The 27879-nt window shown below is 44.3% G+C and overlaps 1 protein-coding gene across 2 annotated transcripts; it reads right to left on the bottom strand.

Annotated features, from left to right (window-relative positions):
• Window positions 1-131: 131 nt before the first annotated feature.
• On the bottom strand, window positions 132-27879 carry SMIM3 (small integral membrane protein 3). 2 transcript variants are annotated; one of them, XM_012791222.3, is made up of 2 exons: window positions 27856-27879; window positions 132-715 (listed from the first exon to the last, which is right to left on the bottom strand). In XM_012791222.3, exon 2 carries the CDS (start codon window positions 702-704, stop codon window positions 522-524), a length of 183 nt encoding a protein of 60 aa, XP_012646676.1. In that variant the 5' UTR covers window positions 705-715; window positions 27856-27879; the 3' UTR covers window positions 132-521. The 2 variants fall into 2 exon arrangements, with proteins under 2 accessions (XP_012646676.1, XP_012646655.1); XM_012791201.3 differs by lacking the exon at window positions 27856-27879 and adding an exon at window positions 13946-14213.

Genomic DNA, 27879 nt, shown 5'->3' with positions numbered 1-27879 from the left:
CCAATGTATCGCTGGCCCCTAGGGATAAGGATAGGGTGTATAGGGTGTCCTTTGCGTGGTTCGACCTGAGGGGCACAGGCAAAGGCTGCTGCGATGCCAGGCTCTCCCTCGCTACCGCTGAGGCCATCACCAGCAACCAGGTCCTTTGGTTCTTCAAAGCTTCTCAGCGCTCAGCATCACATTGTGTGTGTGTGTGTGTGTGTGTGTGTGTGTGTGTGTGTGTCTGTGGCGACTTTACTGCTCATAAACGGCTTTCGGCGCGACTAAGTCCTTTGGTTCTTACAACCCTATGAGGTAGGAAGGGCAGGGAACACAACCCCCATTTGAAAGATAAGGAACCTGGAACTCATAGAGTTAGGACTCTCAACCAAATTCGCACAGCTGGTCGGTGGCGGAATCAAAACCAGAACGGAGGTCCAAGCTCCAAAGTCCCTCCTGCTGCTCTGCTTTTCTGAGAACAGGGATGAGGCTGGGGGAGGGACTCCTGTCCTCATCCCTCACCTGGCCCTCCCAGAAGGTTCTCAGACAGCCCCACTGATGACCGGATGAGTCCGCATACGGTAGATGATGACCGCAGTGGCTGGGCACAGCAACAAGGAGGTCATGATGACAATGGTGGCCAGGATGATGAGGACAATGACCCAGATGTCCAGGATGTGCTTGGGGAGCCCGACTTCCATGGGGACTTGGCTGACTGCATCCATGCTGCTTGACTCTGCAACAGGAAGGAAAGCAAAGTCACTGCTGCGTAGTCTCCCTGCCTCCCAAGTTAGAAGGAAACCCCCAGGAGCCAGAAGCTGGAGTGACTTACCAGACACGTCATCTTCAAGGCTCCTTGATTATTAATGACATTACAGTAAATGGCTTCATTTACCAACGGCTTCCTACTACCAAGCCTGTGCTAGGCGCTTTTATGTCTTTTAACCCATTCAGTCCCTCCCTCGGACCACTGACCCTATGATGCAGAGACTATATTACTGTCCATTTTATTCTTGCCCTTTATCTTCAGTTATGCCCATTTTACAGATGCAGACCCTAAAGCCGTTAACCTTACCAAGAAAATGAATCCAAGTGGGTGGAACTCCGGAGCTTCCATGCTTAACTATTAAACTACCATACTACTGGTCTGTTCCCTCATCTGTAAAATGAGAAATTCACTGTTTTGGGTCCTGTACTTCTTCTCCCATTCTCCTGGGAACAGAATTCCCTCTTTTCTGGGAAGGACTCGCTTATTCTATGTAGTTTGGTTGAGACACTCAACTGATCATGGGCGTGTGACCTAAGCTTGGCCATTACAAATCTCCATAACCACAATTCAGGGGCAGGAAAGTGACCCAAGCCAAGTCATCCAAAGTCTTCCCCAGGGCTTTTATGCACAAGCTCTTGGGAAAGATGACCCTTTCTGCTGGGATTGCTGACCTGAAAGGGTGTGAGTCTGGAAAGGATGGGCCTTGGGCTCTCTTGCTCATAGGTGGAGAATCTGTCACAGTGATGGACAGACAGATGAAGCCTTGATGACCTTATTTGAGCACCTGAACCCAAAAAGGTTGGGGACCACTGGTATACACAGAGAGTAAAATAAAGTAAGGTATATCCATATAATAGATCACCATGCAGCTATTATCATGTACTCATTCATTCACCCATTTGTTCATTCATTCATTTAACAAACATACAGTGCTTACTATACCTCAAGCATTACTCCAGATGCATTACCAATATTAATTTATTTAACTAATACAGCTATTATGGAAAACAATCTGGAGATTCCTCAAAAAACTAGAAACAGAGTTACCATAATAATCCTAGTAACCCCACTTCTGAGCGCATAAACAAAAGATTTGATACCGCTATGTCAGAGACCTCTGTACTTCCATGTTTATTTCAACATTATTCACAACAGCCAAATTATGGACTCAACCTAAGGGTCCATCAACCATGAATGGATAAAGAAAATGGGGTGTATATACAATGGAATACTATGCAGCCTTTAAAAAGAGAGAAATTATGTCATTTGCGACAATATGGATGAGCCTGGGGGATGTTATGCTAAGTGAATAAGGCCAGGCACAGAAAGACAAATACCTCGTGTTTTCACTTGTACATGGAGCCTAAAAAAAAAAATCTAACACATAGAAGCAGACAGTAGAATGGTAGTTACCAGAGGCAAGGAGGTGGGGGAAATGGAGAGAGGTTGGTCTAACAATGTTTCAGTTAGACAGGGGAAATACATGATAAGTGTTTGAGATTTTTAAAAAATCAACTTATTTACTAGTTATTAAAAAGAATCTGATGTGCAGTGAGCTATAAAATATTTTAAGTGGAAAAAAATAGACAAGGTGCAGGATAGTGTGCAAAAATAGAGGATAATTCCTTTGGTTCAGATTTTGTAGAATTAAGAAGGCAGACAGGCAAGGATACAAGACATGAAAATTATTTTCTGAGTGTAATCCCAAGAAAGTGTTAATAGTAGTTACCTTTGGGGGGGGGTGGTAGACTAGAGACAAGAGAGGTTTTCGCTTTTCATTTTTCACATTTTTATATCATTTTAATTTTCTAAACATGACCATGTACTAATTCTAATTTTTTACACCAACTGGGATGAAGGGAAATAGGATTTTAGCATTTTTTTCCTTGATAATTCTCTGTATTAAAAAGAGTAAATACAAACATATATAATTTTTAAACCAAATGAAATTAAGATATGAGACTAGATCAGTGGTTACCAAATGCCATATACCATGGTAAGCGACCTTAAGACAGTATAAAAACACTGATTTCCGGATCCCTATGCAGATTTACTGAATTATACAAACAAGGGGATGGAGGGGCCAGCCCCCCCCTCCCCCGTTTCCCAGGTGATTTGCATGTGCAGCCAGGTTCGGTACACCGCCCTGCGGGCTCAACAACCTCTAAGGTCTCTCAGACCCTTCCAACACTAAGATTTGGGAATCGACTCCTAGGTGCTCTGTAGCCAGGCTGGGCAGATCTGGGTAAGTTCCAAGTTGAAGGAGAAGCCTCTGGCAGAGTTCCCCAGGGCCACAGGACTATCACGCTGGGGCCTGCAGGGGAGGAGGAAGCACAGGCTGGCTCCACCTCGGCCTTGAAGATGGAATCACTCTCTCCAAGGCCTAAGACACGGAAGCATGAGTCACAGGAGACAGGGGGGGTGTCGATCTTTGTGGGCTCCTGATTACATCAACAGCTAGCCTGCCTTAGGCCAAAGGAACCCCACAAAACCCCCTTCCTGTAAACACATTAACTTCAAATAGTCTCCGTGACTCCAAATGCCAGGAATACATCGTCGCCCCGGCTGATTTTCATAAGCAAAGCCTGTCATTTACAGGAACTCAGGGCTCACCCACCATCAAGAATTATGAAACATTAAAGCTAAAAACCAGTCCCGTTTCACAGATGGAGAAACTGAGGTCCAGGGGTCTTTCCCCACCTTCAATCCTACATCCTACCCCCACTCCAGCATAATCATTCAAATACATAAATTTGATCATGTCACTGCCCCTAATGAAAAAGAAAACAAAACAGGCCAAGTCGATGAATACATGAAACTTTTTCTATAACCTGTATCCTAGACTGTACCAATATTACTCTTTCACAAATGAAATTGTATTTACGACCCACATCACAAAAACTGACAAACGTAAAGCTGCTCTAATAGAATCAGTTCTATTCACTCGGCAGAGCTGAATAAATAGCCTTGGACACCCTAAGCACTAGAGAGTAGGGTGCTTACCCACTTCACGCAGGCAGTTCAAACTAAAAGCAACACTGAACCATAACACATCAAATTTATATGTCATGATTAAAGACATTTTTCCTTCTAATTGAAAAAAAAATCTGAGAAAATAACTTTTCCCAGTTTTTTGTGTTTTTTTTTTTTTTGGTGTCCCTATTTGGTGCAGTCTGTTTACTTGGTGCTACATCACTGTTCGGTTTCCCCTTGACTTCGTGGGCTCCTCAGAACACAGTGTGAAAGCCACAGTTTGCAGCATTCTCCAAGGGCCCTTCCAGGGCTACTGCTCCAGGATTCTGAGGCTTCCTGGCCGTAGACGTGGACAGGCACCAGGCACAGGGAGCTCTATCTCCCCGTTTCACTCTTCTCCATCCTCGCATGCGTATCCTTCCATGGGCTGTTCCTCCCCGTGTAATAGGAGTCCCAGTCACTTCCACCTCTCCCCACTTCACTAGGAAAGAAAAATTTTGTCCCCAAAACCATATGTTCAGCATCTTTAATTGCGTACCAGAAAAAATTTGCTTGAGAAAAAGCAGGACACCAAGCCTCTCCCAGCTGACTTCCATTTGACCCCCGTTTGTCATCCGGGTATATCTCATGAGTGCACAAAACCTTGTTTCTTGGTACATCTAATTGATAGTTATAGATCAATTTGCTTATCATTTGCTTTGCAAATATAGTGCTTGTTATTTCTGATTAATGGTTCTTGTCGGAATATGGCCCAAGCCATTCATGTCACAAATTTAACCTCTTCACTGATAAGAATATGATGTTTTTATGACCACAGGAAGTAAAACAGCAGTCAGGCCTAAACTCCTGCCATTATGAACCAGCATACTTTATTGTCTGCCTTCTCAATGAATAATAGCCTTTCATATATGTTCAAAATAAATTTGTCTAAGAAACTGCATTAACATCACCCTGAGCTCACGAGGAGCCGCTACTACCAAATCTGCCGCCCCGTCAGATCCCGGACCCCACAACACCAGCCCTGCGAGCCAGACACATCACTGCTCGTCCTCAGTGCACAGGGCTTACGCAATTTATCCGATTTAATGGAAAAGTCAATAATCTCAAAATGACTGTTTTGTATCCACTAACAAGACTGAGTGTAAGAGTAAAAAAAAAAAAAAAATGTAGTTTCTCCAAAAGAGGAAAAAAAAAATCATACTTTTTCCAAAGGTGGAAAATTCATCCCATCTATCAAGTACTCCCCCTTGATCCAATTTAGGCTGGAAAGGGGACAGCCTTCTGCCTAATTAGGAAACACCAAGTTTTACATTTGGGACCATTTTTTTAAAGCATCTAAAAGTCCTTTTGCTTTTGGCTGGAATCGTTGTTCCAGCCAATCCCACCATGTAACACATTTTCTAATTCTAAGAAGAATTATTTATATTTCATAAAGTAAAATTTCCAACAAGTTGGTAGTTCTAGAATAATTGGATTCGAGGCAGTAAACCTGTGCCATCTAGTCACTAGACTTACCAGCAAGCAACTTTTACCTCTTTGACAGGGCAACATTGTTTTTATTTTTGATTGAGTACTATCAGGACAAGTAACTCTGTCCAGGATTTTCATTCATTTATTCATCTGTCAAATACTTGCTATATGCAAGATACTCTTTTAAGAGTTACTATTATTTACTCATCATATGGCTCTTACTTCCAAGAAGCACAGAGAAGTGAAGTCCCCCTCCCCTTATTTCCTCAAACACAGGATCATACAACTCAGCATTTGTTTAACAAATAGTATTTGTTTAAATTAGTAAAAACAAAAATAAATTTTATTTAGCAAATTTGTATTATTTGTATTTGATTAACAAAAACCAAATACTAAGTTCTATGCTGGCCTTGTCCTACTTATTAACTTGTTAAACCTTCACAATAATCCTACGTGGGGTATATTATTTTTACAACTATGGAAACTAAAGTTGAGAGGGGTTAACCAGCCACTGATCATAAAGCTAAGTGAATGGGATTCAAACTCAGGTCTTCTGACACTGTACTTACAGGATCCAAAGAGTCCACACAGATCTAGATGTATAAGCATGGAGTATATATACTAGACCAACAGTTCTCTTCTAAATCCAGGTCAGACTCTTACTGTTTTTGGCCAAGGCCATTCCAGATTTAGGGAATTAAGAAGAGATTTGTTCTGCAAAGACCAGGACTTCCAATTCTGGTAATGGCCAACTAGGCAATTTGCACCAGTCCTTTTACTAAAGACAACTAGAAAAGTGGGCCCCCCCAAAAAAAAAATCTGCTTGAAGGCACTAAGAACTAACAAAATAATGAAGAACTACCAGGCTAAGATGTGGGAGAAGGCAAAAATCCAGGGAGGTGAGCCTGCCTTTTAGGGCAGCTTTTCCCCTAGTGGAAAATGCAGACTGAGCAGTTCTTCCGACAGACTCAGGAGGCTAAGAGAATTAAATTTGGAGCTGGAGGAAGAAAGCGGCAGCTGTTTGGAGAAAGTGGTGGCATCATGGTGGCAGAATAAAGGATGAGGGCCAGGCAGTTTTCTTGACTATGCCTCTTTGCTATGTAAAAGCTTATTGAGGCCCAGAGCCTAAACGAACTTCACAAAGGAACCTAAGCGACTTCATTCCCCAGAATGAGGGCCTGGGAGAAGATGGCAAGGACAACTTTGCCTAGGTTCCAACTCCGTCCCAGCACTGACTTGCTCAACACAGCTCGCTTCTGCCTCTCCTGCAGAGAATGCCCTCCTTCTCTACCCAGCAGTTTAGGTACTTATAAACATTTTTTCTAAATCCAATACATCTCCAAGCTCCTGTATTCCAATAGGGCCATGGAATGGCCATGGAAATTCTTCCAAGTAGAAGGAATATTTGGAAACAACAGGGACTATGGGGAGATTCTTTCCCTTGCATTCACACCACAGGGTAGTGTTAAAGTCCCAGACTCTGAAGCCAGTCTGCTTAGATTTAAAATGCAGCTCCATCTGAGCGACCTTGAACAAGTTACTTAAACTTCCTTATACCATTTAACCCAACTGAAAAAGAAAAAAAAAACAAAAATGGGAAAATAGTATCCACCTCATGGAGCTGGGAGAATGACATAAGAATCACGCACAGTACTAACAGCACTCCCACACAGAGCCAGCACTCTACAAATGTTAATTCTTGTTATGTTAATAACGTCTGGCTTCCGGGACTCTCTGACCTGAGCAGTCCCCTCCTTCAGCTAGAGTTTGTTAACATCCCAGACTTGGACCATGTCTTTACTTTCTCAACGAAGATGATAGATCATGAATCTATATTAATGATTTTTTAAAAAATCAACCAGCAGAGTGATCGATTAAACTGACCTATTCTTCCAGCCCAAATATGAAACTTGATAAACGTTTACGGCACCGTGATCTACACTAGGGATCGGGAAGTGGGTGTCGAGACAGAGATTAATAAAATACGGTGTTTGCCCTTAAGAAACTCATTCTGTTCTGGAATGAAAAAAAGCATCAATCATAAGCACTAATCACAGTGCTAGGCAGAGAAGTGCTACACTAAAGGTACAAACCACTTGCTGTTGGAGAACAGGAAAGAAGTGGAAAGAGCATGGACTTTGGAGCTGAGGATTTTAATTTGACTCCTACCTTCCACCCTTAGTAGAGATGAAACTTTGGGCGAGTTATTTAAAAATCTCTAAACCTCAGTCTTCTCATCTGTAAAATAGGGATGCTGCACTACATTGCAGCATCTTGTCACAAGGATAAAGTGAGACAACATGTAAAGAATCCTGGGACATAACAGATGTTCAAAAAAAAACATTAATCCTCATTGCTTTGTTTTTGCCTAAGTAAAATATAATCCTACAAAGAAAGGGGCCTTCGATATGGGCTTTGGAGGATAAGTAGGAGTGCAAAAGGATGGAAGGAGGGAAAAGGCAGGATGAGCAGAACAGATGTCATCAACAAAGCCCAGAGGTGATGAGCTAGATGGTGTGTCAGTCCTGGTGGCTTTGGCAGGAGGCTTAACCTCTTCAAGCTCCAGTTTCCTCATTTGTAAGATGGGAATAATAACTAATAACAGTAACTACTCCATTGGGATGCTGTGGAGGTCAAATGAGCTAATGCACATAAAGCACTTAAGACGATGCCTGGTACACAATAAGGGCTGCGTTCACAGCATAGTTCCTAAATTAAAAGAGTTCAGAGGCCCTGCCATTCTGGTGCTGTGACCCAACATAGGAAACCACAGTGACACTTTCATAAGCAAATAGCCTCTGGTAACAGTCTGTCACCAGCTTTGATCTTCCTCCGGAAATGCACACCCTCCACATCTGAGCTGCGGTTAACAGTTAACTTTTGAGAGCTTTCCAATGGTTATCCAACCGGTTTCACTGCCAAGGAGTTCATTGAGGAAGAAGGCAATAAAAGAAATGACTTCCTGCTGGCAGGCAAGCTTAATTATCCCAAAGTGGGAGAAAAGGCAGATAGAGGCAGGTGGTTTCCTGCAGGTGTGGCCTTAGTCCCTCACTGCCCAGGGCTGGTGCTGCCCCTGCTTCCTCTCCAGTAGACAAGGAGGCCAGAGAGGAGGCAGCTAGAACCATCTCTGAGTCACTGTTGCTGGGGGCGTCGGAAGATGCCTGACTCTTTAAGTACCTGGCAGAAAGTGAACAGGAAGGCTGACGGTTCCCAGGACACAGGACTCAGGGTCTGCCAGCATCGTCCGCCTTACAGGACCCCTTCCTAGGGCTCCACCCTCAGCAGGAGCTGCGGAGAGCGGCAGGGAGGAGTAGGACATTCAGACCACGCAGAGAGGGCAGCTCAAGTTCCAAGAAAGGCCCCACAGGACACCCGGCAGCCTGGGGCACCTAATGACCTCTCTCCCTGGGGCTTTTATTTTCTTCGTATACTTTTTACAATCTAAAATTAGCTTATTTGTTGCTTATTTGTTTTTATTGGCTTTTTCCCCTAACAGGCTAAAGACTGTTCCTTTGCCCCCTCAAATGCAAGCAAGCACGGGGAGAACAGACGTCTGTCTCTCTTGTTTATCAAGGGGCCTGGCACATCGCAAGTGCCAATAAACAAAGATCAATGAGGACATGAACAAATGAAGACTGGGCACTTCCGACGTGAGCTCAACTTGGGGGACCTAGCTGGCGGAGGAGGTGCAGAAAGAGGTGCACTGACCCTAAAAGTCAGAACCCTGTCCCCAAAATAAAAAGACAGCCTTTAGTCCTATCATTTTCTGGGTTCTCTGCACATTCAGGAAGGATTACGGGGACCCGAGTCTTTCCCAGCCTACCCAGTACATGCCATGCGAAGGAGGACTGGCCTTTCAGAATAAAGTCCTCTAGGATTCCCTCTTGTTGACGTGCCTGGGCTGGCAAGCTCAAATCGGAGCTTTGACTCCCTGTGCTCAGGAGCTGGGCATGGAGGTGGGAGTGGTTCGGGGCAGTTGTCCTCCAAGGTGTGAACCTTCCTTTCTCTGTTCTTGGAAGAGGGCAGGGAGGCTGATAAAAGTGGAGGTGGGTTTCCTATGCCAAGTGCAACGTGAGAAGGACATCCCGGCCTCACATTTACTCTTGGAAATAGTCCTCTTCCCCGCCCCCCCCCCTTGTATAATAGTTAACCTCAAGCATTCACCAACCAAGCACGAGTCATTCCACTAGGGACCTTTGTTCCAAAGAAGGAGCCAGGGGAAAAACTGGACAGGACACGCAACTATCAAAAATGTGAAATGAATCCAATCAGAAGCCTTTCTTTGATGACCCATGGTCCCTAAGGAACGCTCTGTTCTCATTTCACCCCAACTAGCCCCTGTCTCTCCAGAATTCCTAACAGGCTAAAGACTTAGTCCCTGCCTGAGTTTCTATCTGCTCCTCTCTGGCTAGAAAACTGGAAAAACACCAAGATATTTTGAAGAGATCAGAACACAGCCAGAGCTGTTCAAGACTGCACGTACTATCTGACCCAGCCAATCACAGAGTCTTGGAAACCAAGAGGGAATCAGCAGAGACGAAAACCCGGCCAAATCCACAGCATCCTGTTTAAGCCACTACCATCCATCATTGCTATCTGCCAGTCACTATGCATGCTGGGCTCACAAAGGAGACGCTCCGGGAGAGGGGCTGCCAGGACGCCTCCATCGTACAGCTGCAAGAGCCCTGGTGCTAACTCCCTGACTCACTGTGTGATCCTGAACAGGGCAGTCTCCCAAAGTGGGCCTCATGCGTATGGAAGGCAGAATAATGCCTGTCCACCACCAGTCCACATCCTGATCCCCAGAATCTTTTTTTTTTTTTTTTTTTGAGACAGAGTCTTGCTCTGTCTCTCAGGCTAGAGTACAGTGGCATGACCATAGCTCACTGCAACCTCAAACTCCTGTGCTCATGTGATCCTCCTGCCTCAGCCTCCCGAGCAGCTGGGACTACAGGCATGCGCCACCACGCCCAGCTAATGTTTTATTTTTGTAGGGACGAAGTCTCACTATGTTGCCTAGGCAGGTGACAAACTCCTGGCCTCAAGTGATCCTCTCACCTCAGCCTCCCAGAGTTGGGGTTACAGGTGTGAGCCACCATACGGGGCCCAGAATCTTGAATGTGGAAAAGGAAGCATGATTCAGAGGGTGAAGCCAAGGGAACACAGGCAGAAGGGTCTCTGCAGATGAGACTAAAGGTGAGGACTCTGAGACGGGAGATTATCCTGGACATGCAGGTGAACCCAACCTAATCACATGAGCCTTTAACAGTGAAGACGAAGGCAGAAGAGATGTGACATGAGAAGGACTTGATTTGCTGGTGCTGGCTTTGAAGATGGAAGGGAGCTATGAGCCAAGGAACACAGCGGCCTCCAGGAGCAAGGGCTGGCTCTCGATTTACAGCCAGCAAGAAAATGGTGACCTTGGTCCTACGACCACAGGAACTGAATTCTGCCAACCCTCAAATAAGCAGGAAACTGATCTCCCCTTAGAGCCTCCAGGAAGAATGACACCTCGATTTTATTCTCTTGAAACCCATACCGAACTTCTCATCTGCAGGGTTCCTGTTAAGCCAATAAATTTGTGATAATTTGCTGCAGTGGCATTAAAAAACACTACATTGTGTGATCCTGAGTAAGTCATTCTTCCCAAATGGGCCTCAGTTTTCCTGTCTGTCAATTGGAAAAGAGGGACAAGGAGACCTCTAAGGGTCTGGCCAGCTCTCAAAGACTGACTGCTCTCCTGACATACTACCTCCCCTACAGCCCTGTCCCCAGCTCCACGATGGTCTTCAGTTGAAGACCCTTAAAGGAAAAATAGAAACAGTGAAAGGAAGAGAAAATTAATCTTTAAAAAGCCCCAACGTGTTTCCTAAGGTACCACCCAGGGCACTCAAACAGAAAGGTCTTCTGTTTTACCATTTGCAACTTCATTGACCACAGCCCAGAGGAATGAGGTGGGATGTCTGGGAGAGCAAGATGACAGCTCCAGAAGCAGTGGGTTGAGGCTGTCCGGAAAACTGAGTTAAGGTGCAAAGTACTGGTTGTCAACCTTGGCCTGGGGCAGGGGGTTGGGAGTAGTGGCAACTGTGCCAGATCCATGTCATCATTAATTAAAACTGATTTGGGGAGCCCAGTTTAGTTTTCTCTGTCTCTTCTTCTCCTCCTCTATTTCATGTTCCCTGATCCTATGTACAGGTCACCAGCAAGTCACATACCCAATCAGCCAGTCAGAGTCCAAGTCAATAAAATAAGCTCTATCTACACACGACTAAGCAATTTAAGGTACACTTCAGTCCTTGAATCTGGCTTGCCGTTGTTTAATACACCAGGCAATTGTAATTCTGCCCTGTTTTCCTTCCTGGCTACCTAACTCCAAGCCTTTCCTGCTAGATGTCTCCATTCTCTCTTGAGGTTCACCTTCTGTTTCCCCAGTGAGTTGGGAGGGTCCCCAGTGATCTGCTAGTGCAGTGGCTATCAAATTCTCACTTAACTTCTCCCAAGTCACCTTGCATGGAAGTGACAGAGGCAAGATTTGAACCCTGGTTCCCCCCCCAACTCCAGTGAAGTTTAGAGGATAGACCCTGGAACCAGATTGCCTGGGTTCAAACTGCAGCTCTGACGCTTACTTCGTATGTGATCGTGGGTAAGTTACTGACTCCCTCTGGACCTCAGTTTTCTCATCTATAAAATGGACGTAATGATGGTCCCTCCCTAATAGGACTGTGGTAAAGACTAAATGAGTTAATACATGTAAAATTCTTAGAATAATGCCCGGCTTATACTACGCACTCAGTAAACGTCAAGTATGACTATTATTACGTCGTTCAGCTTACCTGGCTGTTCAGAGTGGGGGGGCTATGGGGGCGGCAACACCAACACTTATTCCTATAAACTGTGAGTGTGAATACATGTGTCTATTTGCCATGCCACTGCCAACACTGGCAGTGTAAGACTAACCGATACAAGGATTCTCTTTCCTTGGAGGCATTTCCTTCCTTCGTATGTTTTAATCCACAGAGAAGAAACAGAAGCACGTTCTTTAAAAAAAGAAAAAGGATCAGCATATGGCTGAGAAAGCGTCCGAGGTTGTGACTGCCCTTTACCCCTTGGTCTGTCACCCCAAAAAGCCCAGTATCTAGGCCAACCACAGGCCCTGGCACTCTCTAATTTGTTTTGCGTCTATAGCAGCACCTCACCACGGCTCAGCGGTTCTCTGGCTGTGACAGAAAGAGGACTCCCCAGACCCCTGTGCAGTGGAGCCACAATTCTGAGGTCCTGAGAGGTCGGCGTGTGGGAGATTTCATGCAGCATGACTTGTAACCCCCAAGCATGACTCATAACCCCAGGACAGCTGGAGATGGGAGGTCCCTGCTAAAATGAGGAAACACTTCTTGGCTTTTTCAGCTGTCGCTGCAGATGTGGTGTCCTAAAGCTCAGCTGGGCTGTGTCCGCGTGTGTCCAGAGGGCTGCCGTGTGGCCCGCATAACCCAAAAAGCACGCCATGCTCGGCCACAAACGCGTATCTATTCCACCTCCGGCTCCACTTCACAGATGGGGGAGGGAGGCCACGTGCAGAAGGGGGAAAATGCCCCAGCCGGGTAACTCGGAGGGTCTCCTGGCTTCTAGAGGACTGTTCCTCCGGCTCCCATCCCCACCCCGATTCAGGCATTCCCAATCCTTCCAGACTATTTGCCCACTGCAGAGGTAGGGCAGATCACAGCAGATGTTCGCGGAATCTCTGCTACTGGGATGACTGAGCAGCCCCTCCCCTGCCGCCTGGGGTCGGGGAGTTCAGTGGTCACTATCTACAGGCAAGGGGGAGAACCAGCCCGCAGGCGCAGCAAGGTCAATGCTAGTCTGGAAGAAACAAGTGGACCCAGCCTGGCCCTCAATCAGAAGAACCCCTGAGGCTTGTGCAAATGTTTACGGCTTACACTTTTCATTCTTTCACTCAGTGCACATGTATGGAGCACCTACTATTTGCAAGGCCCTTTGCCACGTGCTGAGGATGCCTCGGAAATGAGGGTAGACAGGAAGTTCCCACCCTCAAGACATTGGCGGGACAAGAGTAGGGGGCAAAAGAACCAGCAAGTGGAACACCTGAGTCCTAAGCAAAGGCGCGGAGGAGGAGGAGGAGGGGGGAGGAAAGGCTTCTCTCCAAGATACTTTGCACACCTTTCTCTTTTGCTTTCTGTAGACAAAAGATGTTTGCCCCATTTCGCAGATGGAGAAACGAGGCTGGGAGACAGGAAGGCGAAGCAGCTAGAGACGGCACCAGCGCCGCAACTCCGAACTCCTGGCGCCTTCCGCGCGGGGCTGGGAGAAGAGCCGGGCAGACGATCCGCCGTCCTGGGTGGTGCAGGGACCCAAACCCAGCGCAGCGCCCAGGCGGGTCCTCAGGCGCGGGCCGACCCCGACTGCCGCCGGGCCTGGCGAGCCAAAAGGGGGCAGTCTGCTCGAGCAGGGCCGCTTCCCGAGAAGGCAGGGGCCGGGAGCCCGGAGGGAAGCCCGTCTCCGAGGGGGCTCACCCCAGAGGCCCAGCGATGTGCACGGAAAGGGGCTGGAACTTAGGGGCTGACCGCGGGACACGAGGGAAGGGGGCGTGAGGCGAAGAAATGCGAAAGTGATGAAGGGGACAGTGAGGGAGGAGAGGGCATACAGCGAGGGTGGGGCGCCCTCTGGGGCAGGGGCCGCTCGAGAGTTAGGTCGCGATCCCGAAGCGCCCCACGAACGACGCCCGATGGCCCCACTCACCCGGGATCCGCACAGCTGCCTGTGAACCTCGCGGCGGGTCTGCGGGAAGTTCCCGGGGCAGGGACGGCTCGGCGCTCCTCGGGGTCCCCAGGACCGCGCTGGATCGGGCAGGCGGAAGCGCCCCCAGGCCTGGAAGCGGAGCCCCAGCCCGCGCCCGGACGCGCCCCGGCTCCCCGAGCCCGCGAGGCGGGAGCGCGCAGGAGCGGCCGGGACGCGCGGCGGCCGGGGCTCTGGAATGCGCCTACGCCGGGGACCGCCCCCGGAAAACCCCGGCCCGGCGCGGCTCCTCCCCCAGCCTCCCCTGAGGGCTGCGGGGGAGGAAGGAACCGGCCCGAGAGGGAAGAGGCCGGGGTGTCTCGGGTTCCCCTCGTCCGCTCGCCACACGCTCGCCCCGCGGCCTTAAACACGTCACTTCGCGCTTCTCGGGGGGCCCCGCTCTTTGTGTTGTAAAGTGAGAGGGTCGGCCTAAAATGTGTCCTCCAAGATCGTTTCCAGATGCAGTGTAGACATAGGAAAGTCTAGCAAGTGCGTTTGGATGGCGGACTCGGAGTCCCTGCCTTGCAATGTACCTTCGCCTCTCTGTACTGTGAGGATAGTAACACCTGCCTCCCAGCCTGGTTGCCAGGATTGACTTGGAGGACCAGTGTGAAATTGGTAGGTTGCCTGCCATAACATGCCTCTGAGCATCCTGTTTGTTTTGTGATAACGGTGAAGTGGCCCAGTCCAAGGTGATCAATGGCCCATCACAAATTGGCCTTTGAGAGCCTTCCCATCCCCCTCTCTGTTGGTGGCTCCGCTTCCACATAGCGCAATGCCAATTCCGCAATCTCCCGGCCCCCCACTCCCCCACCCTCGCCCCATCCATGGAGTGAAGGGGGACTCCTGGTCGGTGGTATCTTGGCGCCCACACTTTTTGATTCAGCTGTGGAGTTTTGTTCAGTCTTACTCTTCTGAAAAAAGGAGCGCGGGCCTTGAGTATCAGTCAGTGGGATCTTGAGCAGTCTTGGAGCCCAGTGGTGTTTCAATTTCTTCCTTTACCCAATGGGTATGGAAAGAACCGCACTGCCTTACCCAGGCCTAAATTTGGTATCCTACAGGCCCTAAACTTACCCCCTGCTGTTTCTTCTGATTCAGGGATGAGGTCAGCAGAAATGACTTCTAAATCAACATTACCAGATGCCAGTTTTTTAGAGGACAATGAGGATGAAGATTGACGTGAGAAATGATTTGACAAAAGTTCCAAGGGTTGCTACCCAACAGCAAGTTGGGTGAGACATGTTAATGCGAAGAGAAAAGTGTAAGATCCTAAAAACAAGCACAACCCAATTCTAAATAGTTTAATACAAAATTCTCGTTTAATAGGGAAAAAAAAGTTAAAGGAGGACAATCTTAGTACAAAATGCTCCCTGGTTAGTGGAAGGAGATAGGGCCTCCTTTGGGTGGACAACTGGTAAGTCCCTGTGCCCTGCCCCGAACATTGGCTTCCCTCTGAGGCTTAGGACTGGAGCCAGCAAGGGTGGTCACCCAACAACATGTTTTAATCAGAAGAGAAAGGCTTAGTCTGCCTTTCCCATTTAGCAGTGTATTAGTATCTCTTTAATATCAATTTGCCTAGACTCAAAAAGCAAGCCAAAAAAAGAAAGTTTGAATATCCTATGGGAAGCGTACCATGTTAAGTCTGCTGCCTCAGCAGGACTGTTTTTGCAAAGAAGGGATTGGAAGGGAAGAGTAATGGATGCTGTGTTGGGGGGGTGTAGGAGGAAAAATAAAAATAGCCAATTTCAACCACCAGCTTTTGTTACAATAAAAACCAGGCAGCAACTCACATCTCACTTCCTTGGTCCCCAATTACAAGTACTCCAAAGAGAAAACCATCGGGAGCTCAGAGCATCAGTAATACTCACTTGGAGATCCCTGATAGTGGGGGAAATTTGTTTAGAATTTTTAGACTAATGACATTGGTCCCCGGCCTAAAGGGACCCCCCCCACTCAGATGCAATCCATAGCAGAAACCCTGTCTATGGATCATATCTACATAAGACTTCCTCTTTTCATTTTTTACCTGGACAAGTATATTTATTTAGTCATGGGGAATAATGTGGTATATTGGACTGGAAATCAGGAAACTAAAATTCTGAGTCTCAGAACCATTAATGCCCAGTTTCCTCACTTATAAAATATTATAATGAGATCTACTCCTCCTGTCTTATACAATTATTATGAGTAAAGATCTTATTCATGTACAGCAGGTCCTCAAATAAAGTTCTTTCATTATAACATTAAAGAGAAAAAAAATCAACTCCCAGCCAGAGCGCTGTCTGTGTGGAGCTCGCATTCTCCCCATGTCTTCATAGGGTTTCTCCAGGTCCTCCAGTCTCCTGCCATGTCCCAAAGATGTGCACGCTAGGTGCATCGGGGTGTCTAAATTGTCCCAGCCTGAGCGACTGTGGGCGGGTGTGTGATTGTTCCCTACAGTGGAATGGAGTTCTGTCTGTCCAAGGTTGGTGCCCGCCCTACACTCTGAGATGCGGAACAGGCTCTGGCCACCCAGGACCTGAACTGGAATAATTGAGTAAATAATTATCTTACTTGTTTTTTATTAATCTTTCTTAATTGTATTTATAGCTCACTTTTATTTCAGTGTTTAATATTAGAAGTGTTTTAGACTTTATAAGTTTAGTGATGTTTTTGTGACCAGAAATATGCTATGGAACTTAACTCTTATTTATATCAATACCTTGTGGTAAAATTGGGTTTCATTTTACATCATCTCCCTTAAAGTCACAGTTTCTAAGAACCTATCAAGGGCACTAAGTGAAGACTTGCTATATCCTTTCATTCAAAACTATTCATTGAATATCTCCTACCTGGGTTAGGTAGATAGCGAGGGATGGGATTCTGGGTCTCCTAGGAACAAAAGTGGGTGCTGTTGCCCCTAACTTGGTCCTGCCCCACCCTAATTCTCCATACCTGAGGGAGGAGGGGATACCCTACAGATCTGCCAATCAGAACTTTGCATGCCAGCTGCAAAAGAATGCAGAAAACTTTCTAGCCCACAGGCCAAGCAGCATAGGTACCATAAAGTCTGGAAAGTGACCTAGCACCCACATGTGTAGTTTAGTTTCAGGTCATGTGACTCCCAACTGTCCAATCAAAGTGGTTCCATAGTGACCTCTGAACCACAAAATAGGTCCGATAGGCACTATAAAATAAGATGCAGACCATAGCTGACCTCTCTCTTTGCCCTTCCTTTTGATTGCCCTGCTGCAACCATGGGCCCAGTCATTATATGTGACATATGTACCATGTTCTGTAAACCTGTATCTTACCCTTGCTCTATAATCCTATCTTTCTTTCCTCAATAAACCTCATTTTTGTGCTTGCCTAACTTTGGTGTGTCTGGTCATTCTTCAGCCATGGGAATCCCAAGAACCAACATTTCAGACTGAAACCTGACACCTGTTCTAGGTGTGTAGTAAGACAAACTATCTTTATTTATGGTGCTTACCTCTAGTGGGAAAATATTCACAGTAAATAAGTAAACAAGAAAATAAACAAGCATTATAATATCTGTTTGTGAAACCATGAAGAACATAATACAAGTCGATGAGATAGAGTGATAGACAATATTTTATCATGGAGATTATAGTTAATCTAAATTTCCTAAATTGTTTATATCATCAATGATTATGTTACTCTCTAATATATCAGTTTAAACACAATTTCCAGGGTCTTTAATTAACTTTGAGAACTTAGACTGATATTAAACCAAGCAAATTGGTGAATAATTTTTAGCTGCCTGGATACATTTCTAAGGAAGATAGAATACAAAAGCATTGGTCACCAAGCCTCGTGTGTGCACACATGCGCACATCTTTGCCTCTTATTTTTATATGTTTGACAGCAGATAGACCATTGGGCTACAGTATTAATAATATATATGTTCTATTTTTCCACTTTAAGAATTGTAAAAGGGTTTTGTGGCCACAGGAGGTTTGATAGCGATTGCTTCTGATCTTTGCTAGTCTGCTAAATGTTTGTATATTTCACAATAGTCTCAGTTACTTGCCTGCAGGCATCTCTGTGAGGAAATAAAAGTAGTTACATTTGTTAAAAGTTGTAATTTATATGGGCCATGGAGACTATACTAAAAGCTGAAGTAGCAAAGAAACATGAATGTGCATGTACGATGATAAGTGTTGTTTGGCTTATCAAGGGAAAGAGTAAGTAATTTCGTCAGCAAGTAAAATAAATGTGCCAGAATGTAAAGATTAGTAAAAATTAATATTTGAATGAGCAAGTTGTAGAAGCTTAGGGAAAAGAAAACATTGTAGGTCTATAATACCTACAAATAATGAGTCTGGAAAGAAATAATGAAATATGTTAAAATTTTGACTAAATTGACTCTGCTTTAATGGGCTTACTTGTGAGACTTTTTAAAAGGGAGTCTGAATCCTTTACTTGCAATTGTTATATTAATGCAAAAGTAGAATTTAGTTTTCTTTTTCTCTATGTTAAAATGACAAACTAGTATTGGAATATTAACTTTGCTCTTGACAAGAGATAGTAAAAGTTATTTTTAACTTCTGAGTAATTGGCCCAAATAGGAGATATTATGTATTTAACCAGAATAACTTTCTGTGCTTTGTGCTGACTTTGTTATGCACTTGATTTTCCAAAAATAAAACAAAACCATAGCAAAAGTTCCTTATTTCTGAAACAGCTGGTGTTCCTTATAATTATACCTTCCTTTATGTTTACTTAGTAATCGTACTGTCGCTCTGGTTAATAGCTAACCAACTATAACTGCTCATTTTTCCTAGGGGTTATGTTTCTGTCTTATGATAGTGATTATTCTTCTGTGAAAATTCTTTTATATTTTATTTTATTTTATTTTATTTTTTTGAGACAGAGTCTCACTTTTGTTGCCCGGGCTAGAGTGCCGTGGCGTCAGCCTAGCTCACAGCAACCTCAAACTCCTGGGCTCAAGCAACCCTCCTGCCTCAGCCTCCCAAGTAGCTGGGACTACAGGCACGCACCACCATGCCTGGCTAAATATATATATATATATATATATATATATATATTTAGTTGTCCAATTAATTTCTTTCTATTTATAGTAGAGATGAGGTCTCACTCTTGCTCAGGCTGGTTTTGAACTCCTGACCTTGAGCAATCCACCCGCCTCGGCCGCCCAGAGTGCTAGGATTACAGGCATGAGCCACCGTGCCCGGCCTGAAAATTCTTTTTAATGTTGCCTTCTCAAGATCAGTTCCAGATATTAGAAAAATGTAATTGTTAGTGTGTTTTTACATGTCAAACCATCTTTGGTGTTTTCTGTATGGCTAAAATGCTAAAGATTTAGTATTTTAGTCTCTCGTCTTAAAACACGTGATGTATCATTCACAAGCAAGAGGGATGCTAGAATTAATTAGGTATGTTTGATTGCTCCATATTTGTTTGCTTGCTTGTTTGCTTTGGAGACAGGATCTCTCTCTTTCCTGGGCTACAGTGCAGTGGCATCATCATCATAGCTCCCTGCACCCTCAAACTTCTGAGCTCAAGTGATCAATCTGCCTCAGCTTCCCAAGTATCTGGGACTACAAGTGCTCACTACCACACCTGGTTAATTTTTCTTTCTTTCTTTTTTTTTTTTTTTTTTGTAGAGACAGAGTCTCAATCTTGCTCAGGCTGGTCTCAAACTCCTGACCTCAAGGGATCCTCTCGCCTTGCCCTCCCAAAGTGCTGGGATTACAGATGTGAGTCACCAGGCCCAGCTGCTCCATATTTCCTAATTGGCTTAATAACGTTATAAAAATTGCATCATGTATTAAGCCCACAAAATGTGACAAACTGCCCAATCAAAAAAATAAGTTCTATCTTCCCTAAGCTACTTTTTAAAGTAGATTTGTCATTGTCCCCATGTCCACAGTATATTCTTCCCCTTGAGGAAACACTGACAGCCCAAAAGAGGATTTCATTCTTCCCTATTCTGATATTGTTGTCTACTGTAAGAAATTAACAGAGCTTCAGTTTAATCAACAACAGATGTTTTTGCTTTCCTTCCATGCTTGCCAGAAAACTTCTGCTATAAGCTAAAGAGTATTCGACAAAGAAGGACGATCCCAAAACCTTGGTGGAAAAGATTTTACCAGGTACTCTAAACTGGAATAGCCTTGCAGGGCCAGGCTTCTCAGTATTAGCTGGCATTCTAGCCACAAGTAGACATCTACAGGCTGAACCACACGACGGAATCAGGATTGCTAGGACTCTTTTGAGTTCAGAAGCAAATGAACATGGAAGTATATTGTTGATCCAAGATTTGTGAGTCAAGAATAAATCATGTAAGCCTAATAAGCTCATGAGGAAAATATAATCATGATTATTTGTTTTGGACTATTGCTGGATTGTTCTTAATGTTCTACTTTCTGATGTGCATAAGAGGAAGTCCTTTTATGTTTCATTTTTTTTTTTTTTTTTTTTTTTGAGACAGAGTCTCACTTTGTTGTCCAGGCTAGAGTGAGTGCCGTGGCGTCAGCCTAGCTCACAGCAACCTCAAACTCCTGGGCTCGAGTGATCCTTCTGCCTCAGCCTCCCAAGTAGCTGGGACTACAGGCATGTGCCACTATGCCCGGCTAATTTTTTATATACATATCAGTTGGCCAATTAATTTCTTTCTGTTTATAGTAGAGACGGGGTCTCGCTCTTGCTCAGGCTGGTTTTGAACTCCTGACCTTGAGCAATCCGCCCGCCTCGGCCTCCCAAGAGCTAGGATTACAGGCGTGAGCCACAGCGCCCGGCCTTATGTTTCATTTTTTATTTTTTGCTTCCTCCTTGATCTGTTGCTAACACTCAATTTAGCAAACTATGCTTATGCAAACTGAAATGAAATATTTTTGAATAACATCTTATTCCCACTGCCTGCTCTAAAATGAAGAGTAAATACTTTTACTGAGTCCCTGGCTATGTAATTATTTGAATAGATTCAAAGAATCTGCCCTCCTCTTTGCCAGGATATATTGAACAAATCTATTATATAATCAAAGCCATCCAAACAGTTTTACATTTGAAAATAAATTTCATTTAGCCAGCTATATTCACATAGCCAGTGAGGAACAACAGTTGTGCTTCCTTGGTGGAAGCAAGGCTACAGTCCTACCAGGTGACTAGTCGCATACCTATTCTTTGGCTTATAAGGTCCCAGCATTACCTCAGTAGGATAGTAAGGAAGTTTACTTGCTGGCAAGGCAGCAAACTGAGCAAATGCTGAGGACCTTGAGAAAAGAGGAAGTCACTCAATTTTAAGGACTGCATGTAAAACCTGAAAGAAACTAATTTCTTTTCACCAAACTGGTGCTTTTGAAGAAAAAAATTTTTTTAAAAGACTAATTTCTTGGCTTTTGTTTTCTGGTATTGGAATAGATGAGCAAAGGAGAGAAATTTTAAAATATCAATCATGGGCAGGCGCAGTGGCTCACGCCTGTAATCCTAGCACTCTGGGAGGCCGAGGTGGGAGGATTGCTTGAGATCGGGAGTGAGACCAGCCTGAGCAAGAGTGAGACCCCGTCTCTACTATAAATAGAAAGAAATTAGCCAAACAACTAAAAATAGAAAAAAGAAAAACTAGCCGGGCACCGTGGTGCATGCCTGTAGTTCCAGCTACTCAGGAGGCTGAGGCAGGAGGATTGCTTGAGCCCAGGAGTTTGAGGTTGCTGTGAGCTAGGCTGTCACCACGGCACTCTAGCCCAGGCAACAGAGTGAGACTCTGTCTCAAAAATAAGTAAATAAATAAATAAAATATCAGTCATTACACTAGAAAATATTCATTTGATGCGAAAGAAAGTAGTAAAAGAGAAATAGAAGAGAAAAATACATGAACGATATTTTTAAAAATGAAGTAGCAGATGTAAATCCAACTATATTAATAATAATAAGTGCAAATGGATTAAACAGTCCAGTCAAAAGTCAGTGATTGTCAGATTGGATTTACAGAAAAAACAGGATCCAAGCTATACGCTGTCTATAGGAGGCACACTTTAGATTCAAACACACAGATAGATTGAAAGTAAAGGAATGAAAAAAATATATAATTCAAACAGCAACATCAGAAAGCTGAAGTGAAAAAAAAAGATTATAATAGACCTGAAAAATTCTATTACTTAGTGACATCATAGCCATCACAAAGTAATAGCACAATGCATTACTCACATATTTGTAGTGGCACTGGTATAAACAAACCTACTGTGCTGTCAGTCATATAAAAGTATAGCATATATAATTATGTACAGTTCATAACATGTGGTAATAACAACAAAGGACCATATTACTGGTTTTAAAAAAAGAAAGCTGAAGTGGCTGTATTAACAGATACAATAGACTTTAAAATAAAAAATGTTACTAGAGATAAATAGGTACATTTTATAATGTTAAGGGGTCAATCCAACTGGAAATTTTAGTAATTATAAACACATGCACTAACAGCAGAGAAAAATAACATAAAGACTGATAGAACTGAAGGAAGAAATAGACAATGTAACAATTGTCAGAGATTTACTTTCAACATTGCATAGAACAACCAGCAGAGAATCGATAAGGAAGTAGAAAAATTGAACAATACCATGCAAAAGCTAGTACTAAATCACATCTAAGGAGCACTCTACCCAACAACAGAAGAATGCACACTCTTCTCACATGCACATAGAACATTACATGTACCAGGCCATAAAACAAGTCTCAAGAAATTTAAGTAGACTGAAATCTTACAAAGTATATTCTCCAGTCATGATAGAATGAAATTCTATTTACCCTATAAAGTTAGATGCTAACTTGTAGAAAGTTTGATATGGTACAGTTTTTTGTTTTGTTTTGTTTTGTTTTGTCCAGTAGAGATGCAAATGATTTCTGCCTGAGAGAAAAGATAACCCCAAAGGTTATATTTTAATTGCCCTATAGATCATTCACCAATTTTGCATCTAACTTATCAATTTTGTTTCAGCATTTCTTGTCATCCTACTGGTTCCTTCATTAAACATCTAAATAAAACGTTGATATAAGCTCTCTGTGTGTATGCATACAAATTATATTTTTAGCATTTGGAAAACTATGATTTGACAAACTATAAACTATTTGAGGAGAACATAGTGCTGCTGAAACAGATCTTGGACTTTCTGAATTCATGCCATTCATCCCAAATGTTAAGAATTCCCAAGCAAGAGGAAGTAATGCAAGATCATGTGGTTCAGAATTTTTGAAAATGGAGTTTGAATCCTGGTTCTGGCCCCTACTGTGTGACCTTGGACAAAGTATTTAATGTCTATGAGCCTCAGTTTTCCCTGCTACAAAATATGAAAATGAATGCCTACCTCGAGGAGTATTAGCAAGGATGAAATAGGATCAAGTGAAATCATGAATGTGAAAGAGCATGTGACTGGTAAATATTACTTGTTTGTATAGATAGTATGTATGAATGACATTCTTATTTAGGTTTTTTTCCTGGGCCCTGAAGTAGATCCCTCATATGATGTACAATTCTTCCCTGAATTTTCACTAAATTGAGACACCAAATGTCCAAAACTGAAGGGAAAACTAAAGATAATCTATTCCAAATTCTTCCTTTTACAGATGGGGAAAACTGAGGCTCGTGGAGGTTGAGTGACTTGCCAAAGTCACCAGCTGGCAACTGTTAGAGCCAGAATATGAACCCAGGACTGTCTGACTACTGGGCCTACATTTTATGCCACTCTGCACTAATAATTTTGAGCAGGGTCTGATTTTTCAAGGTCCTCCTTAAGTTCAAAATTCTGGTTGCAGTATTTTCCTTTCTATCAGCAGCACCTAGGTGCACAATAAGTGCTCCACTAGCTGAATAAATGACAGGATGATGATAGGTCAACCAAGACTTCTCTCTTTCAGTTTCTGAGGTTGTGCCTAAAGCAAAGTTGTATGTTTAGAAATCTACTGTATTAAGTCAGAGTTCTCCAGAAAAACAGAACCAATACCAATTGGATGGTGTATGGGGGGGGGGGAGAAAGAGAGAGAAAGGAGAGAGGGAGAGAGAGTAGAGAGAGAGATTGATTTTAAGGAGTTAGCTCACATGATTTTGAAGGCTGGCAAGCCCAGAGTCTGCAGAGTAGCCCAGCAAGCTAGAGACTCAGAAGGAGGGGATGTTGGAACTTGAGTCTGAAAGCAGTCTCCTGGCAGAATTCCCTCTTCCTTGGAGGAGGTCAGTCTTTTCCTTAAGGTCTTCAACCAACTGGACAAGGCCCACCCACAACATAGAGGGTAATCTTTATTCAAAGCCTACCAATTTAAATATTAACCTCATCTCAAAAATACCTTCACAGCAACATCCAGATGTGTTTGAACAAATATCTGGGTATGGTGGCCGAGCCAAGTTGGCACATAAAATTAACCATGGCACTTGTATTCCCTTCTGGCCACCATATAGTCTAAAGGAAAGCTTAACTAGGTGATGGTGTGTCTAGAATATAAAGTGCTCCTAAAACAGGAACAAAAAAGAATTGTAAGAAAACAGGATGTTTGGACTAGAGATAAGGGGACTTGTGGGCTGTGGGGACTTTGAGCAAACCTCTGAAGCATATCCTGAGACAGAGGGAGCAGACCTGGAACTAGAGAATGTCAGTTGAGGACAGGCAGATCTCAGTTTACCCTAAGAAACAAGGTTTTAAGAAAGCTGCCTGAAAATGGACAGAATGGGCTTTCTTGGGACATGATGAGCTCCCCAACACTGGAGGTATGCAAGCAGACAGATGTTGCAAAGGGGTCCCATTGGGACGCTGGAGGGCTTACGGGACAGAGGGAAGTGGGTGCCTTTGGCACAATGTAAAGTCACTAAGCTGGCACTAAGCAGTACTGGACTATGGCTTCTTGTCCTGGCTTTGTCACTAGTTTGCTATTTTACCTTGAGCGAGTCCCTTCCCCTTTCTAAATCTTTGGGCTCCAAGAGTGAAAAGAAGGGAGTTGAATTAGATACTCTCTCAAGTCACTTGCACCTCAAGAATTCTTTTAAAGTCCAAGGATCTTAAGGTTACTACATTTTTAAGTTAAAAAAGCATGTCTGGCCAAGTATGGTGGCTCATGCCTATAATCCTAGCACTCTGGGAGGCTGAGGCAAGCGGATTGCTTGAGGTCAGGAGTTCAAGACCAGCCTGAGCAAGAGCGAGACCCCATCTCTACTATAAATAGAAAGAAATTAATTGGCCAACTAATATATATAGAAAAAATGAGCCGGGCATGATGGTGCATGCCTGTAGTCCCAGCTACTCAGGAGGCTGAGGCAGCAGGATTGCTTGAGCCCAGGAGTTTGAAGTTGCTGTGAGCTAGGCTGATGACACGGCACTCACTCTAGCCTGGACAACAAAGTGAGACTCTGTCTCAAAAAAAAAAAAGTCCAAAAAAAAAAAAAACCATGTCTGTGTAGGGTGATCTGACTTGTTCCACTGATGTCTGACTGTGTCCTGCCTCAGGCATTAGGCACCCCCACACCCCTTACAGGCCCCTAAACAGCTCAGTTCTTCCCAAAAGTCAGGCAGTGGGCATTGGGACTCCTGAGATTACTGGTCTTCCTCCCTTCCCCTTTGCCCTTAGGAAAATTCCCAAAGTCCTTTTCACTCTACAGATCCTTGGGCAAAATGCCCTCTTACTCTTCCAGGAAGCTCCACTTGCTTGCTAAGTTTCAAAAGAAATAAGCTTTTAGCCTAAAAATGAGATGCAGGGATTTTTATTTTAATTAAAACTTTTTTTATTGCAGCTGAAATACCTCATCGAATTAATGATTAAGAAGGAAGGTAAAATGATGGGATTTTCAAAACATGTGGAATTTGAGATAAAAAGCAAGTTGCCCAGCAGACGGGAAGAAACAAAAGGAAATGGAAGGGTTTCGTTTTACAGCTTTGAAGTGGAGTGATGGTCATGTGGTCTCATTCAAATGGTTATAATTATTTGAATCAATTATCATGGCTTAATTCCAACGTGTTCAATTATTACACAGTTATGTAGCAAGGAGAGAACAGAATGTCTATTACTGACAGACATATCTCAGTTTGGTCAGCGTAACTTTTGAAGTAAACTGTGGTCTCAAGAAAAAATATATAATAAAAAGCATCTGCCTTTTTTTCCCAAAAAAAGATTATTTACTTAAAAAAATACTTTTTTAGCCTGTATTTTATAGCAAGCATTTTACATGTATTATGCTGCTCAGTCCTTACAGCAATTCTATAGTGAAAATGTTATTAACCCGCATTTTACACTTGAGAAAACAGAGGCCCAAAGAGGATACGTTAACTTGTCTTGGATTACCCAACCAGTAAGTGGCAGGGATGATTCTAAATGTTCTGCACCTGATTCTTGTGTGTTAGGTCCTCTCTGCCTCTGTTTTCTGCTCTGTGGAATGGAGTGATTCCTGCCCTCGCTGAGGCACGCTCGGATGTGCAAGCACAGAGTGTGCAGTGCACATTGCACAACGCGCAGGCACAATCAGACAGCTAGATACACAATTATGACAGAGGGCAGAGGACAGTAACTGTGAGAATTTAAAGGAAAAAAATACTGTTTTGAAACCTATGCAGTGCTACTGAATTTAAGAGACTACTGGTAAATTTTACTGGTTGACTTTAAGTATGCACTTAAGTTTTATCTGTGCTTCCAGATTCTCCCTCCACATGCTTCTCCACCCTGCTCTGGGAACAGGGGGTGCACCTGTATGGACCACATCAATGGCCCTGCAGCAGACACTGCCAGTCCCTGCCCAAATCCCCAGGGCTTTACCCACGTCTGGGCTTCCCAGACTTCCAATTGCCAGAATCTGCATCTTTGTGTCTGAGGGTTTTTTCCAGAACCACAGGAAGCCAGCCTGCCAGCCTGACAGTGCAAAAGCATGCAGACATGAGCAGACCTCCCCAGGAGTAGCCCTCAACGCAAGACTTTAGGGGTGTAGATACCCCACTGTCTTCACCCTCTGGTGGAATAATTCTGAGGGGTGTGTTTAGGTTACTTCCCAGGGTTTCACTGTGGGACTAAGCTATGGTCACCCACTGTGATAGCTGGTTTAATAAGACAATTGTATTGGCCACCTTCTCATCCCTGTATCACTTTCTCCCTTCCCTGCTGGTTGGTGTACTCTGAACCTCTCAAATAAATGACTTGCACTTAAACCCTTACCCCATAGTCTGCTTCTGAGGGAACCCAGACTAAGATAGACATCCTTGGTGTCCAGCCTCCCTTTGGGTTCATTTAAGAAGGCTGCAGCAGCAGGCGCTGAGGTATCTTGCATGCTACCCCCAGCCCCATGCCAGGGCTGGCTGTGTCCTGGATCCAGAGGTCCCGGGTCCTGTCCAGGGCCTTCTTCGCACAGCTCTCTCTGTCTCCAGGTTCCAGGAACTGTCCCTTCCTTTGCCTCTCCAGGCCTTAGGCCATAACAGCATCCAATGTTTGCTAGCCCTAGTCATTCCTTCTGATGGCTTCCATGCAACCCACAGTTTTGCAAATAGGCCCTATAGTAAACTTTTCTCAAATTACCAATTTTAACCGGTCATCTGTTTGACTGATTCGGCAGGTTTGATGACTTCTGGGTTTGGCCTCAGAGAGAACGGTTAGGTATGAGGGTATGGGAGGAAGGCACAAGGCGTGACAAGGACAGTGCGGGGGACAGAGATGGAAAGACAAGTTTACAGCGCAGCAAAGGTCAAGTGTGACTGCGGTGGTCGGGGAGGTGATCGCATTAGTCATCTATTGCTACAGCTTAAAACGAATGTTTATCATCTCACAGTTTCTGAGGGTCAGGAGGCCAGCGGCAGCTTCCCTGGGTGGTTCTAGCTCAGGGTCTTTCATGAGGTTGGGGTCAGGTTGTCATCCAGGTTTGTAATCATGTCAAGTGGAGCCAGAGAACCCACCTGTAAGCTCACTCGCTGGGTGTT

The sequence above is a fragment of the Microcebus murinus genome, chromosome 21 (assembly GCF_040939455.1).
Source record: "Microcebus murinus isolate Inina chromosome 21, M.murinus_Inina_mat1.0, whole genome shotgun sequence".
Classification (NCBI taxonomy): Eukaryota; Metazoa; Chordata; class Mammalia; order Primates; family Cheirogaleidae; genus Microcebus; species Microcebus murinus.
Note: the sequence above shows the minus strand (reverse complement) of the source record. Positions and strands in the feature narration are given on the sequence as shown.

Excerpts from the sequence above, each read along its gene's own strand:
- SMIM3 (XM_012791222.3), bottom strand. The coding sequence starts at position 704 with ATGGATGCAGTCAGCCAAGTCCCCATGGAAGTCGGGCTCCCCAAGCAC.